The sequence below is a fragment of the Hemicordylus capensis genome, chromosome 1 (assembly GCF_027244095.1).
Source record: "Hemicordylus capensis ecotype Gifberg chromosome 1, rHemCap1.1.pri, whole genome shotgun sequence".
NCBI lineage: Eukaryota > Metazoa > Chordata > Lepidosauria > Squamata > Cordylidae > Hemicordylus > Hemicordylus capensis.
In genome coordinates, this window is record NC_069657.1 from 237,901,329 (window position 1) to 237,917,453 (window position 16,125).

At 45.1% G+C, this 16,125-nt stretch overlaps 2 protein-coding genes across 14 annotated transcripts in view; both read left to right on the top strand.

Annotated features, from left to right (window-relative positions):
* ACADL (acyl-CoA dehydrogenase long chain) overlaps positions 1-1,575 on the top strand; it is a 38,548-nt gene extending 36,973 nt beyond the window's left edge. For both annotated transcript variants that reach the window (XM_053285197.1, XM_053285196.1), the window contains exon 11: positions 1,029-1,575. In XM_053285197.1, the coding sequence (XP_053141172.1) occupies positions 1,029-1,122 (94 nt within the window). In that variant the 3' untranslated portion in view covers positions 1,123-1,575. The remainder of the gene's footprint in view (positions 1-1,028) is intronic.
* A 5,774-nt stretch (positions 1,576-7,349) lies between these two features.
* Positions 7,350-16,125, top strand: part of KANSL1L (KAT8 regulatory NSL complex subunit 1 like) — a 108,101-nt gene continuing 99,325 nt past the window's right edge. For 3 of the 12 annotated variants that reach the window (XR_008313044.1, XM_053283411.1, XM_053283419.1), the window contains exons 1-2: positions 7,448-7,543; positions 10,710-10,812. The gene's annotated coding sequence lies outside the window, so the exon portion shown is untranslated. Of the gene's footprint in view, positions 7,544-7,941; positions 8,036-10,709; positions 10,813-13,010; positions 13,107-16,125 lie in introns of those variants that run through there. The other 9 variants (XM_053283417.1, XM_053283415.1, XM_053283416.1 and 6 more) reach the window with 9 other exon arrangements.

Sequence of the window (16,125 nt, forward strand, 5' to 3'; positions counted from 1 at the left end):
CCCTTCAGCAAATGAATGTATTTAGAAGACTGGTAATGAATAAATCATCATTAACAAACATTTTCATTTTTTGGAAGCACATCAGAGATGAGGAACCAATTTGAATATTTTTAAAGTGGTTTGGTTGACTTTAATTCTTTTTTTAATGCTACAGAATCTGAGTTTCTAGTATTCAGTTTCTGGTTCATAATGAAAATAATGGCGTTCACATTCTTATAATGCATATAAGTACTAATGGTTTCTGTAATAATGCAGTCTCTTAAAATTGAATTTGTATTAAAGTCCCTGGACTAGAACAAGATACTTAGAAAAAAAATTATCTGAAATGAACAAGTGAGATCTTCCCCTACAGCTATTTCTGTACTCTCTGTGCATTTTAATTATTTATTGACTTGTGACCAATATTTTCACATGTTTCTGATGCCTCAACTGAAAACATTTTTTAAAAGCCAACTCTGGAGTGCTAAACACTGGAGCATATTTCCAAGCAAGTATACTTAGGATCACAGCCAAAATAACATGTTTCAGGTCAGCTCTTGGCTTCTTCACTTAATCAACCTTTGGGATGACTTTGAACATAACTAGTAGTCTTTGTGCACAAAATCCTGTTTGGATCCCTGAGTCTCTGCTTTTATTCCTAGGAATTACAGATTTTTCCAGATGCTTGGCTTACATACAGCAAAGCGTGCTGCCCATTCAAGGGAGATGCACCCATGTGACTTTTGCAGCAGTCAAGGGCCCATATCTACTGCTAGCAGGGACAGGCTCTTGGCTGCTGCAGAAGCTGAGTGGGTGCATCCCCCTTCCATGGGCGGCATGCTGTGCTGTATGTAAGCCGCCATTCTTAATTATGCAGCATACTTAAGCAACACAAATATTTAAAAATAATGTCCTTTGCCAGAATCCTAACAGATGTATATGTAATGAATGTTTGTGTTTAGAACTACTTTGTATTTTAAAATTTTAGAACTATTTTATATTTTTATATAGTATATTTTATAATCCACTGCTCTGTCATTTTTTTCCAGATCGTTTGTAGACTCTCGTGTTCAGCCAATCTATGGTGGTACTAATGAAATAATGAAAGAGCTCATTGCTAGGGATATCGTTATTGACAAGTAGGCCTATAGCTCTGCTGAGGGACCTTCCCTGAATCCCTTTTCAGTAGATAATTGAATGCAAAAATGGATTTTGAAAGGAAGATAGCATAAGTCTAATTGAAAAAGAAGAAATGGCATTTAAAAAGTTAAAAGAATTGTTATGAGAATTACATACCCTTTTGGATCTGCAATGTTAATTTTTGTTGCACTGTGGCCCTTCTCCAATGAAGTGACTCCAAATGTATTCAGAAAAGCAAGTGACGTATACTAATAAGGCAAACAAATACCACATTCTTGATATTATCTAAGAATTATTTAATGTAATTCAATCTAATCCTAAGCATTCAGAATTAAACATGACATATGACATATTGGAAGTTAGATATTAACAAAGTTTACATGCAACCCAAATTGCCTTGTTTTGATTTGTACTTATTTTTATAGAGCAATAAATGAAAGTGTTTAAATACCAAAACAGCCATTTCCAGCAAAGTTTCTCTGTGATCCTTCAGCCTTAAATAACTACTTGAAAGTGCCAAGAACATCTTAGTGCTCCAAAATGCGTTGCAAGGCATGGCACATTGGATGTGCAAAATGACACCTATGGAAAGTGCTAATACTATCTGAATAACTCTGTAATGAACTATCAGTGAGCTGGCATGCAGCCATCAATTAGATGCTTGCTGTTTCAGTGAAGTACAAAAATAAGGCCTTAAAAAAAAAAAAAAACCAATGGCACACTTCAGTTAGTCTAATTACATCACGATTATTGTACATCAAGCTGTTTTTTAGGGATTTGAATATTTTGCATTTTAAAAAATCTAATCAACTAGGGTGTTGGCATATAAACATGCTAGAAAGTGAAATTACTTTTGTTTGTGTTACTTAAGTGTGCACATATTGGGAGTTCTTAATATGGTGTGTGCATGTGTGCGAGAGAGAATCTGTTTTAATAGTCTTCTCCAGCCTTCTATATGTCACAAGGGCTCATAGCACAGATCTGTAAGGTCAGTGACTTAAGTCCACACTAAGATTGAAATATACTATTTTCAGTCTTAGCATATGCTTAACTGTGACTTTAATATGCACTATTTTATACATGGTTTAATATTTTACTCTGGGAAAAGGGAACCAGTAGTTGAATTGTTGCCCCAGTTTAGAAGCTCCACCTGATAATTTTAATTTAAGTCATTTTGTCCTACACTTAATGATATCATGCTGCCTTTTTCTTTTTTTCTCCAAAACCTTTTTGTTGTCTTAATTCAATTTAAAAACCTAATTACAATCATGATTATGAGAAGAAGCTGTCAAATGTGCAAGCTGATTGTAATGTTGCAGCAAAACTCCCCTACCTTCATGGCTGTTGCCATACAGGTTAAATGATGTGAGTCTTACAAGCTTTTGCAAAATGATCACACATGCATAACTTCATTAAGGAATGTAGTTTCATCCTAGAAGTTTTTTAAAAAGTAATTCTTTGGATATAGCAGACATGAGTAATTAAAAGACAATCTTGTCTGGATCATTTTCTAAGCAGGCTTGCACTTGCTGTGTTACTTGCTGCAAGTCAAAGTCGCCTCTGGGCAGCTATGGAAGGAAACTCGATATAATTATTTGTAGTTTTTCTTACCCTAAATGGCTGCTTTAGGTATATGTGTGGGCAGGCAGTGTAGTAAAGAAACTTCTTTTTCATTTTTCCTTTAATGAACTTTAAAAAACAAACAAACATTGGTTCAAACACAAATTGCAAAATCTAATACAACAAACACAGATCCATCAATCCATCCAAATTCGAATATTGTCTAGGGCAGGAAAACAACCATAATTTTACCAATTAGTGTAAAGAATAAAATCTGTCCAAATTGCATAAAAAGCATTATTTTGTACGGGGCTGAATAATATGGGTTTGCTTTTCTGAGATCATGATGTGCCAAAAGTTCTTATACCAGATATCCATCAACATGGTTTGATGTTTCCAGTGTTTGGCTATAGCTAACCTAGCAGCAGTTACCATATATACAATTAATTTTTTTGATGTCACATCTGTATTGACCCCAGAAAATACATTTACTAATGCAAGTTGGGGGCATAATCCTATTTTTTTAGTTTGTAATCTTGCTCATCACCATGATACCTCTGTCCAAAAGGTGATCACCTACCTGGGTGGGCCCCAAGAGAGTTGCTTTGTCATATAGAGGTGTTCTTTTCTTATGGTCATGGGCCACCAGCAGCTGCCCAGTGACACCAACCCTGAAGCTACTCCTACAGATTTTACCATTAACATGTTCCACACTTTTTTTAAAAAAGTGCACAAACTTCATATGAGACCTGCATATGAAATGGTGACTACCCCCACTGCTTTATCCTTTATTAATAGCAATAGCACTTACATTTATATACCGCTTTATAGCCGGAGCTCTCTAAGCGGTTTACAATGATTTAGAATATTGTCCCCAACATTCTGGGTACTCATTTTACCGACCTCGGAAGGATGGAAGGTTGAGTCAACCTTGAGCCCCTGGTCAGGATCGAACTTGTAACCTTCTGGTTACAGGGCGGCAGTTTTACCACTGCGCCACCAGGGGCTCAAGGGGCTCCACCTTCCTCTTGTTCCAGTGCCTGTTGGAGCTTATTAATATCCTACAATCACCTTAAACAGACTTAACTGAAGGTATGGAAGAAATGGAAGCATTATCTTGTTCTCTAAAGTATGTCCAAAACAGTGATGGGGCATACCAATCCATCTTCAAGAAGGCACTGGAAAAATTGGAACTTAAGTACCATCCATGTGGAGAAGAATCATTTCATCCACCATAGATGATTGATTGTACACAAACTCAGATGGGAATTTCAGCCAAGCACCATGAAATTAAAATGTTTACTTTCTAGCCTGTTTTGCATACTTTCACCTGAGGTTTATTATAAGTTCTCCCAAAAAACCCAAAGTATCATACTCTGCATGGGAAGATTTACAAATTTGGTTTCCACAGAAGACTGTGCCTTATTAGCACATCAGTTTTCCATTAAATCTTCTGAATTTGAAGTTAAATCTGACCGTTGTGAAAGAAGGAAGGTAAAGAATACCCCCCACTAAGGTTATGCTAAATCATTGTAAACCACTTAGAGAGCTCCGGCTATAAAGCGGTATATAAATGTAAAGTGCTGTTGCTATTGCTATTAAAGATTGGCAGCAATTGCTTGGTGAAAGTGACAAGAGCGCAACTTACATCAACTCTGGACAAGTAGTCAAGAGGTTTGCCCTACTCTGCTTAGGCCCAGGTAATTTTGGTGCCCAGACCTGAAGGGCCCCTGCCCCCTGATGCCCCCCCGCCCCCTGCTTAAGATCCCCCACTAATTATTTTTTAAAAGATACCATACCTTTCCCCACCACTGCTCCTTCCTCCTGAGTGGCCTCCAGGATCTGGGGGCCTCACCATAGCCCCATCACCCCAATTCTGCTGCCTCACCACTGGTGGAGGGTGAGCAGAGCAGGCCACAGCCACCCCTCCCTCTGTGGTGGTGGCTGGGCCTCCTCAGCCAGCGCACCTGCACAGGTGGGCCTCCTCGGCCGGTGCACTGGCACTGTTTAAGTATGGTGCTCCGCATACCTGTGACATCACGGGCATGCAAAATACTATACTCACACTGAGCAGGCACACTGGCCAAGGAGGCCCAGCCGCTGCCATAGGGGGAGGGGTGGCTGTGGCCTGCTCTGCTCACCCCCCATCCTCCAGCAGTGAGGGGAAATAGCAGTGGGGTGGTGGGGCAGCAGAATTGGGGTGGTGGGGCTATGGGGAGGCCCCCAGATCATTTGGAAATGCACCTCTGCTTAGGCCTGGGGAATTTAAGAGAGGACTTTCTCCGTTATGAGCCCCACAAAGAGGTTGGAGCCCCCCCACGAAAATTAAGCATCGTCCCCCTACACACACAAACACCATGGCACATGCAGTGTTTTTGGCTTCTTGAGGACACAAACAGCAACTGAACTCTCAAGGATGTAAGAATATAAACCAGGTAGATTTATGCAAATATGCATCAGCAGAAACATTTCAACATGCAACTTAACATATTCCTATCCCACATATTTATTTCTCCCCGCTCTGTCTTCAAAGCACCCAGTGCAGGTCACAATCACACTTGGCTGCTCAGTGCAGAGCAGGGCAGGCTGGCTGCAGCAGGGCAACCACACCACCCAGGTCAGACTAAAAAGGATCCCCCCCCCCCGCCGCGGGATGCGGAGGCCCTGGACTTGGGCTCTAAAGTCCAGGGGTAAGACTGTCTCTGACCCCACAGCCTGTTGACATCATCTAGGGAGCTCTGTCTGCAGTTGCCACCAGCTCGTCTGGTGGCTACTTAGGCAGGGGCCTTCTCTGTTACCACCTGGAGGCTTTTGAATGCACTCGCAGAAATTAGAGCACCCCCATCTCTGATAGCTTTTAAAAGGGCTGTTAAAACATTTATTCATCCAGCCTTTTAATTAGATTTACAGAATCTGTCATTGTTTTAAAGTTTTAATTTAGGTTATTTTATTGTAAACTGCCCAGAGACACAACTTTGGAGTGGTATATAGGAACACAGGAAACTGCCATATACTGAGTCAGACCATTGGTCTATCTAGCTCAGTATTGTCTTCACAGACTGGCAGCGGCTTCTCCAAGGTTGCAGGCAGGAGTTCCTCTCAGCCTTATCTTGGAGATGCTGCCAGGGAGGGAACTTGAAACCTTTTGCTCTTCCCAGAGCGGCTTCATCCCCTGAGGGGACTATCTTGCAGTGCTCCCACATCAAGTCTCCCATTCAGATGCAACCAGGGCAGACCCTGCCCAGCCATGGGGACAAGTCATGCTTGCCACCACAAGACCAGCTCTCCTCTAATAGTTATGCTAGTAAGAAGCTTCCCACGTGGGAGAATTTTCTCCAACCTGACTCAAGTAAAAAGCAAAACTCCATTCCATGATGGCCCAGGATGCTTAGCATTCCTTAATGGTTTTAGGAGCATATTCCATTTGATTGAAGAATGACTTTGGAAAGAGTTGCTCTGTTTTTGTCATTCAGTTTCTATTTAATGTGTGTATTCTTCAGTAAAAAAAAGATTTTTAATAACATATCGCCAAATCTCAGGTGCTCAGCTCAGGACTCAGATTTTGGAGTACAGTGATTAGCAGTCCGAGCAGGTGGTCCAGACATCTCCTCTGTCTCTCCCCCCCCCCAATTATAATTCATTCTCATCCTCTTTGTAGAATGAAGAACCACCACATGTTATTTTTGAGGTCGTCTGTCTTATTTGCTGTCTCACACAGGTGATCTACAAGCCCCTCGCAGCAGCAGGTCTATCTTGTGTAAACACCATGATAGGCAATCTTTTATTGTGACTGATGCATTGCATCATATTGATTGATTAAGTGCTGTTAAGTTGATGTCGACTTTTAGCGACCACATAGATAAGATTCTCTCCAGGATGATCCGTCTTCAACTTGGCTTTTAAGGTCTCTCAGTGGTGCATTCATTGCTGGCGTAATCGAGTCCATCCACCTTGCTGCTGATCGTCGTCTTCTTGTTCCCTCAACTTTTCCCACCATTATGGACTTCTCAAGGGATCTGGATCTTTGCATAATGTGTCCAAAGTATGATAGTTTGAGCCTGGTCATTTGTGCCTGAAGTGAAAATTCTGGATTGATTTGTTCTATGATCCATTTGTTTGTTTCCCTGGCTTCCCATGGTATACTCGAAAGTCTTCTCCAGCAACAAAGTTCATATTGTTTAATTTTAAATTTTCAGTTATCCATCCCCATTACTGACCCTGAGCACACTTATGAATGTGTTTGATTGATTTTAGAATTAGGAAAATATAACTGAGCGAAAGGGTTCGAAGAACACGGCCCCGCACCCAGTTCCTAATAGCTCGCCCCCCCCCCCCTTTCTTCTAATGGCCGGGTTTTTAAGTGCCACGAGGCACGGATCCTCGCCTGCGGCTGCAAGAGGTTAGTTGTTCTGCGCCGGAGTTGTACTTTCTGCACGTGCTTTCACAAGGGGAACAAATGGTTGGGGTTGGTGGTGGGATATACACACACACACTCAAAAACGGAGGGCTCAGTTTCAAAAAGTTGTGAGTGCCACTGTTTGAATAAGATCCCGAGACTGGGGGAAAGCAAGCGCCCGCCTCCGCAAGAAGGAGAAACAGACCCGCCGCGGCTGTGTATTTGCATAGGACCGCCCACTCGGCTTCCGATTGGTCAACTGACTCCCAGCGGAGCCCCCACCCCCTCCGCCTCAACTACGCTGGCTGCCGCTTGTTCGGCTCCTGAGGCGGCTGCTTGGAGGTGAGCGACTGTTGAAGAGCGGCGGCTGCTGCTGCTGCTGAGGAGGAGAAGTTGGCTACGGTGGGGTGAGGGAGGGAAGAGGAAAAAAGGAAAGCGGTAGCCAGCGAACAGACCGACAGAGAGTAGGTAGGCAAGTCGGTGCCTGGGCGGGGAGGCGGACGTGGGTCGCTTGGCGTGACGGTTCCTGAGGGGAGACAGTTGGTTTTCTTGCAGAGTCGCCTTCGGCCCCCGCTCCTCCTCCAGCGCGCGGGCGAACACAGACCTGTCCTCCCTCCCGGAGAGTCGTAGAGTTTTTAACAGTGACTTAACGGCGGCGAAGCGTGAAAGGACTGGAGGAGGAGGGGCGGGGCTTGGGAGGAGGCCAATGGAGGGGGGAGGGATGGCCTTGGAATGCGAGAGGGGAGGGTTGGAGGTTCGGAGGGAAAGTGTTGCTCGCGCGCCCCGTGGGGAGGGAGGGGAGGGGCGTGACGTGGCGGGAGCGCGGGGGGGGGGGGAGGGAATCATTCCGAATCCCAGAGACGCCTTGGCTTGGAAAAGGGAGGGGAGATCTTAAAGTGCCCCGGGAGCATGGGTGGCAGCTTTCTAACTAGAGCATCCAGAAGAAGTTGGAGAAAGGAGGTTAGGGTGAGAGTCACGTGGAAAAGCACGTGGAAGCTTTGTATACGGTCCTCCATAATTTGACAGAAGTCGTTTTCTCTCTCACTCACATATACTATATTGTTGACACTAATATTTAGAGCACATTAGCGCCTAGGATCCCAAACTGCAGCAATTTACTTCAGTAGTACACTACTTCGCGTTTGTATTGTCTCCGCTGCCAATTCGATTTACTCCTCAGTGAGACTGAAAATAGATGTGACGGTTGTACACCTGGGTTTCAGGATCCAATTGCTGCAAAAATCCTACGAAGTGGGAAGGAGGGTTACTAAAGTAAACCATGAACAGGTGGGGGCAAGTGGCTGAATCCTCCTCTTGCTCTGGTAAAGCCATGCTACATCCCTTTTTTATTTCAGCCAGGGTTGGCAGTGCAGACAGTTAAAGAACTGCTGTGCATTACAGCAGGATTAAACTACTGATGTTCTGAGAGCATAGGTGCATAAAGCTCTTATGTTGTGTGAGTCCATACACCCTTGAAAGTTTACATTGGCGATGGACATTTTGCTATGCACAACGAATCTGCTAATGAAATAATTCTGCACCAAATGTCAGTTGTCTCATTTACTTTTAAGAGAGGAGCAGGCAGTATGAAATGCATGGCCTCCAGTGTCCTAATTTTTTTCATCTGTGTGTAGAATGAGTTTTGTTCTGGGTGGCAGTATCAAGGCAGTGTGTGCCCATCAGAGTGGGACCTTCCTGATTAAACCTGAGCAGGATCTAAAATTAACTGAGCGGACATCAAATTCTGTGTGAGTGCGTGCACACATGCACACCTTGGTGGCCTCTGAATTCCAGTGGGGGAAAGAATGTTTGGAGATTTTGAGATGAAATGGAATCCACTGTGGATTTAATCAATGGAATAATTAAATTCTGTGGCAGTTCCATCTGGATCAGGCTCCTTATTGTGCTACGTTGTACTAGATTTTCTTAGGGAGTTCCAGCATGTGCTGCTGGTGTATCTGTGTTTTTTGCTTTATGTTTATATTCTGCTCTTCCTCCAAGGAGTCCAGAGCAGTATACATGGTCATGTTTATTCTCACAACAACCCTGTGAGATAGATTAGGCTGAGAGATAAGGGACTGGCCCAGAATCACCCATTGAGTTTCATAGCTGATTGGGCATTTGAGCTCTACTCTCCACAGCTCCTGTGCATGGTGTGGGTTGAACCCTTTCTACCACATTATAGAGTCAGGTGGTGAGGATGTGACTTAATGTAGCCTGGTTTGATGAATCTGGTGGCTATATCTGCAGTATTGACCTATAATAATCAAGTGGTATTGACCGCTCCAGGCAGTCTTGGAGGAAACTGATTATCTAGACCCATTTCAAACTGGTTTTTGGGTGGGCTGTGTGGTGGAGACTGCCTTGGTCGGTCTGATGGATGATCTCCAATTGGGAATTGACAGAGGAGGTGTGACTCTGTTGGTCCTTTGGGATCTCTTGGCGGCTTTCGATACTATTGACCATAGTATTCTTCTGGAATGTCTGAGGGTGTTGGGGGTGGGAGGCACTGTTTTACAGTGGTTCCGCTCCTATCTCTCGGATAGATTCCAGATGGTGTTGACTGGAGATTGTTGCTCTTTGAAATCTGAGTTTAAGTATGTGTACTTATTTTATTTATTAAATTTATATCCTGCCCAAACATGCGTCTCTGGGCGGCTGTTGGCCCTCAAGGTTCTGTACTTTCTCCAAATCTTTTTAACATCTACAAGAAATTGCTGGGAGAGATCATCAGGGGATTTGGAGCTGGGTGTTACCAGTACGCTGATGACACCCAGATCTACTTCTCCATGTCAACTTCTTCAGGAGCTGACATATCTTCCCTAAATGCCTGTCTGGAAGCAGTAATGGGCTGGATGAGGGAGAATAAACTGAAGCTGAATCTGGATAAGACGGAGCTACTTATTGTGCGGGGTCAGAATTCTAGAGACAATTTTGATCTACCTGTTCTAGATGGGGTCACACTTCGCCAAAAGGAACAGGTTCACAGTCTGGAAGTACTTCTGGATTCACACCTCTCCCTGGTTTCTCAGGTTGAGTTGGTGGCCAGAGGTGCTTCCCATCAGCTTCGGCTGATATGCCAGCTGCACCTGTTTCTCAAGATCAGTGACCTCAAAACAGTGGTACATCTGTTGGTAACCTCCAGACTGGACTTCTGTAATGTGCTCTACGTGGGGCTGCCTTTGTATGTAGTCTGGAAACTTCAGTTGGTTCAGAATGCGGCAGCCATTATAAACAGCTACTGAAAACTTAAAAGAGGGAAGTGGATGGAGTTGTGTGGAATCAATTACTAGAGGCTGCTCAACTTAAAAATTCATCTTTATTCTGGCATATTATTGCACAACAGAGCAGGCGTCCTTTAAGGTCTGATTGTCAAATAGCAGCAGCAGCCTGGGAAGAGCATTTTTGGAAGTTGTATAGGAAATTGGAAGTAAATGTTGAGGTTCCAGAGCTAAATGCTGACACCTTAACTGAATGGCCATTGGTATTGTGTGCAGAAATTGCTTCACTTGTCAAACAATTAAAACCAGGAAAAGCACCTGGTGCCAATTATATATCGGCGGAGGTAATATCTTGCAATTTGGAATGGTGGACCCTGGCCTGTATTGGCAGCATTGTTTTCTTATATTGACAGGACAGCATGTGTACCAAAAGATTGGGGAGTTGTGGCCCCCATATAGAAGAAGGATGATCGGAAGCTGCCAGGGAATTACCGCCCTATCAGTCGTCTTAGCATAGTGAGTAAGATGTACACTAGACATTTGTATAATCGTCTGGTAGATTGGCTTGACACAGAAAAAAACCTAGCAGAGGAGCAAAATGGTTTCAGGGCAGGTCATTTGGTAGCGGATCCAGCCTTGGTAGTTCAACTTTTAGCCGAGAAATATACAGGAAAGTCAAATTCTACATTATATGTTGCGTTCGTAGATTTTAAGTATGCATTTGATTTAATCTCAAGGGAAATACTGTGGGGAAAATTGGTAAGATCATCCATGGATAGGCGGTTGTTACTCTTAATAATTAAGATGCATGAAAATTCAAGAATAAGGGTGTGTTGCAGTAACAAAGGGCATCTTACAAATGAAATCAGAACGAGTAGAAGGGTTAGGCAGGGGTGTATTTTTGCCCCAATGTTATTCAATTTCTATATTAATAACTTAATTACTCAGATGAATAACTAGGATTTTCACCCCTCTAAACTGGCCAACAGACACTTGAATATACTCCTACAGTGAGGGAAATAAGTATTTGATCCCCTGCTGATTTTGTCCATTTGCCCTCTGACACAGAAATGACCAGGCTATAATTGGAATGGTAGGTTTATGGTAGCTGTGAGAGACAGAATATCAACAAACAAACCCTCAAAAGCCCAGTGCCCAAAAGTCAGCGATGGATTTGCATTGTAGTGAGGGAAATAAGTATTCCATCCCTTCACAAAAGATGTCTTAGTACTTGGTGGCAAAACCCTTGTTGGCAATCACAGAGGTCAGACGTTTCTTGTAGTTGGCCACCAGGTTTGCACACAACCCAGGAGGGATGTTGTCCCACTCCTCTTTGCAGATCCTCTCCAAGTCAGAAAGGTTTCGAGGCTGATGTTTGGCAACCCGAACCTTCAGCTCCCTCCACAGATTTTCTATGGGATTAAGGTCTGGAGACTGGCTGGGCCACTCCAGGACCTTCATGTGCTTCTTCTTGAGTCACTCCTTTGTTGCCTTGGCTGTGTGTTTTGGGTCATTGTCATGCTGGAATACCCATCCACGACCCATTCTCAATGCCCTGACTGAGGGAAGGAGGTGCTCACCCAAGATCTGACGGTACATGGTCCCGTCCATCGTCCCTTCGATGCGGTGAAGGTGTCCTGTCCCCTTAGCAGAAAAACACCCCCAAAGCATAATGCGTCCACCTCCATGTTTGACGTTGGGGATGGTGTTCTTGGGCTCATAGGCAGCATTCCTCCTCCTCCACACACGGCGAGTTGAGTTGATGCCAAAGAGCTCGATTTTGGTCTCATCTGACCACAACACTTTCGCCCAGTTCTCCTCTGGATCATTCAGATGTGCATTGGCAAACTGCAGACGGGCCTGTACATGTGCTGCCTTGAGCAGGGGGACCTTGCGGGCACTGCAAGATTTCAGTCCTTCACGGCGTAGTGTGTTACCAATTGTTTTCTTGGTGACTATGGTTCCAGCTGCCCTGAGATCATTGACAAGTTCCCCCCGTGTAGTTCTGGGCTGCTTTGTTACCGTTCTCATGATCATTGCAACTCCACGAGGTGAGATCTTGCATGGAGCCCCAGACCGAGGGAGATTGACAGTTATTTTGTGTTTCTTCCATTTGCGAGTTATCGTGCCAACTGTAGTCACCTTCTCACCAAGCTGCTTGGCGATAGTCTTGTAGCCCAGTCCAGCCTTGTGCAGGTCTACAACCTTGTCCCTGACATCCTTCGACAGCTCTTTGGTCTTGGGCATGGTGGTGAGTTTGGAAGCTGAGTGATTGCTTGCTTCTATGGACAAGTGTCTTTTATACAGGTACTGTAACAAGCTGGGATTAGGAGCATTCCCTTACAGAGGTTGTTCCTCATCTCAGCTCGTTACCTGCATATAGTGAAAAGATACCTGGGATCCTGAAATCTTGCTGGTTGATAGGGGATCGAATACTTATTTCCCTCACTACAATGCAAATCCATCACTGACTTTTAGGCACTGGGCTTTTGAGGGTTTGTTTGTTGTTATTCTGTCTCTCACAGCTACCATAAACCTACCATTCCAATTATAGCCTGGTCATTTCTGTGTCAGAGGGCAAACGGACAAAATCAGCAGGGGATCAAATACTTATTTCCCTCACTGTATATGCGGATGACGCGGTGATTTTCTCATGGACCCCAATTGGCCTCAAGAGAGCCCTTAATGCTTTGGTGTCCTTCTGTGATTCACAGGCGATCACCATAAATTATGAAAAGACCAAGGTGATGGCTTTTGCCAACAAACCTAAGAAGCAGTGTTGGATGTTGAATGGACATAGACTTGAACAGGTATCACAGTTTAAGTATTTGGGTATAGTCTTTCAGACCAGTACTAGGAGGAATGTGCACAAGGAATATATAATGCAAAATGCCTCGAGGGCAGCAGCCACCATTAACTCCTTTCATAGGAGGCAAGGTGCACAGTTTGTCCGGCTATCCTTAAACTTTTTTCGACCAAAATCCGGCCGTTACCCCTTTACGGAGTGCAGCTAGGTATCTATTCTAACCTTGCCAGGCTGGAGGCAATCCAATCAAAGTTTTTGAGCAGTGTGTTACAAATACACTGAGGTCTCCCCAATGCATTTCTACAATTGGAAGCTGGCTGGATTCGGGTGGAGGCAAGTGTTTGGCTCGTAATATTTGAATATTGGCTAAAGTTGATTTTTCAGCCAGTAGGACTAGCACCCTTAGTCAGGAGCGTAGGGAGCTTGGTGGTGGCCCGTGTGCGGCTGCTGCGGCCCCCTGGCTATCCACACCCCGTGTCTTGACGTCAGATGTGGAGGATGTGGCAGGGTGGATTTGATTTAAATCAAACTGATTTAAATCGTGATTTAAATCACGATTTAAATCACTAGCAGGGTGGATAAAAATCAATGATTTTTTCAAAAAAAATCAAAAAAATCTGATTTAGATCAAAAAAATCCGATTTAAATTTAAAAATCCGATTTTTTTGATTTTTTTTTTAAAATCATTGATTTTTATCCACCCTGCTAGTGATTTAAATCGTGATTTAAATCAGTTTGATTTAAATCAAATCCACCCTGGGATGTGGTCTCCCTCGCAAATAGGGCCACACGGGAGATTGGCCCATGCTGCATTGGGCAGCATGGGCCGGAGTGACTATCTTTGCCTTAAAGCGGCCACACTGCCAATGCAGCATGGGCTCATCTCTCTCCTAAACGGGGCCGCGCAGCCCTGTTTTGGAGGGAGATCGATTGGCCCCGCAGCTTTGGCAGCAATACCAGGAGTGGCTCTCCCTGCCTTTAAGACACTTGCTGATGCAGTATGGGCTGATTTCGGCTCCAAACGGGGCCACATGGCCCTGTTTGAGACTGAAATAATGCTCCCACATCTAATGTCAGAGGCGGGGGGGGCGTGTCTGGGGCTGCGCCCACGGTCCCTGATTGGTGGCGGCCCGGGTTCTTTGAACCCGTTTGCCCAATGGTGGCTCTGCCCTTGCCCTTAGTGTTGAATGATACATATAGCTTTAGGTGGAAATCTTATGTGGAGAAGGGGTTGAATTACTATGATTTCTCCAGTGATGCTTTGGTTGTCTTGGGCTATGAGAGAGCGAGATCATGTCTACACCAACACATTATGGATATGGAGAATCAGATGGACAGAAGCCTGATAGGGGTTGACACCTATTTAAGTAATCAAACATCACTGTTTGGGCCCAGCAAGATACCTTAATAAAATATTAGTACCTAGTTTCCGGAGGGCTCTGACGCTGGCCCGGTGCAATGCCTTAGAAATGGCTGTCTGGGAGGGGAGATACTGTGAGATCCCCTATAAGGAGCGTGTCTGCCCTTGTGGTTCTGGGAAAGTGGAGTCAACGGCCCATGTTATCTTGAATTGCCAGTTTTATCAAACTTTGTGGGAGAGATATATAAGTCCTTTTTTAACAGCATTCCCCAGTTGTTCTGAACAGTTCTATCTGGAATTCCTTTTGACAGACCGTTGGCATGCAGTATCTTATAACGTGGCGAAGTACTGTTTTCTGGCTAATAAGACTAGGATAAGAAATGTTGAGAAGCGAGATATGGGGTTGGATTGAATTAAATTTTATATTATTACAATGCATGGAGCCCTCTGTTTTATGTAATGGATGAACTTAGGTGTTATGGTTCTGTTCTATGTTTCAACAGTTTATTATTTTATATGACCAAGTTCGCTTTTATGTAAAGCTTAAGCTGTACGTAGTCTGGAAACTTCAGTTGGTTCAGAATGCGGCAGCCAGGTTTGTGTCTGGGTCCTCTTGGAGAGACCACGTTACTCCTTTACTGATGGAGCTATACTGGCTGCCAATAGGTTTCCGGACAAAATATGAAGTGCTAGTTATAACTTACTAGTATTTTTAAGCCCATTATAATAACGGGCGCTAGCCTTTTTACCCCCCTTTATGTGTTCTTCATCTCTTTTTCCTTTGTGTGTGTGTGTGTGTGTGCGTGTGTGTTTGTTTGTCTCTCCTGTCCCACCCTCCCTCCTGCCCCACACTCTGGCCTCTCTTCCTCCCCCTCCCACCCCCCTTGCACCCTCCCCTTCCTGTCAGCCTCCTGCCCCAGTCCCTCCTGCCACCCCACTCCCTCTTGCCCTTCCCTTCCCCCTCCCCCTGCCTAACTCCCTCTTGCCCTTTCCCCTCCTCCTGCCCCACTCCCTCTTGCCCTCCCCCCGACCCACTCCCTCTTGCCCCACTCCCTCTTGCCCTCTCCCCTCCCCATGCCCCACTCCCTCTTGCCCCTCCACCCTGACCCACTCCCTCTTCACCCCTGCCCCACTCCTTCTTGCCCTCCCCCTGCCCTACTCCCTCTTGCCCTCCCCCACTCCCCATTGCCCTCCTCCCTGCCCCATTCCCTCTTGCCCTCCCCCTCCCCCCTGACCCCCTCCTTCTTGGCCCACTCCCTCCTGCCCTTCTCCACTCCCTCTTGCCCCTCCTCCCTGACCCACTCCCTCTTGCCCCTCCCTCCTCCTCCCTGCCCCACTCCCTCTTGCCCTCCCCCCACTCCCTATTGCCCTCCCCCTCCCCCACTTGCCCTCCCCCCTTCCCCCTCTCCCCTGCCCAGAAGAGTCTTGCGCTCCACCCCCCACCCGGCAACTTTACTTACTGTTTTGAATGCGAAGGAGAAAGGAGCTCGCAAGCAGAGCTCCTTTCTCGGCCAAGCCTCTTCCCAGACTGTTGCATTGGGGGTAAAGGACGCCTATTGCGTCCATAGCGGCAGTCTGGGCAGTGTCTTTGCTGAGAGAGGAGCTCTTTTCGTGAGCTCCTTTTTCCTCGCTGGTCTGGGTTGGTTCTTCTTCGGGTAAGGAG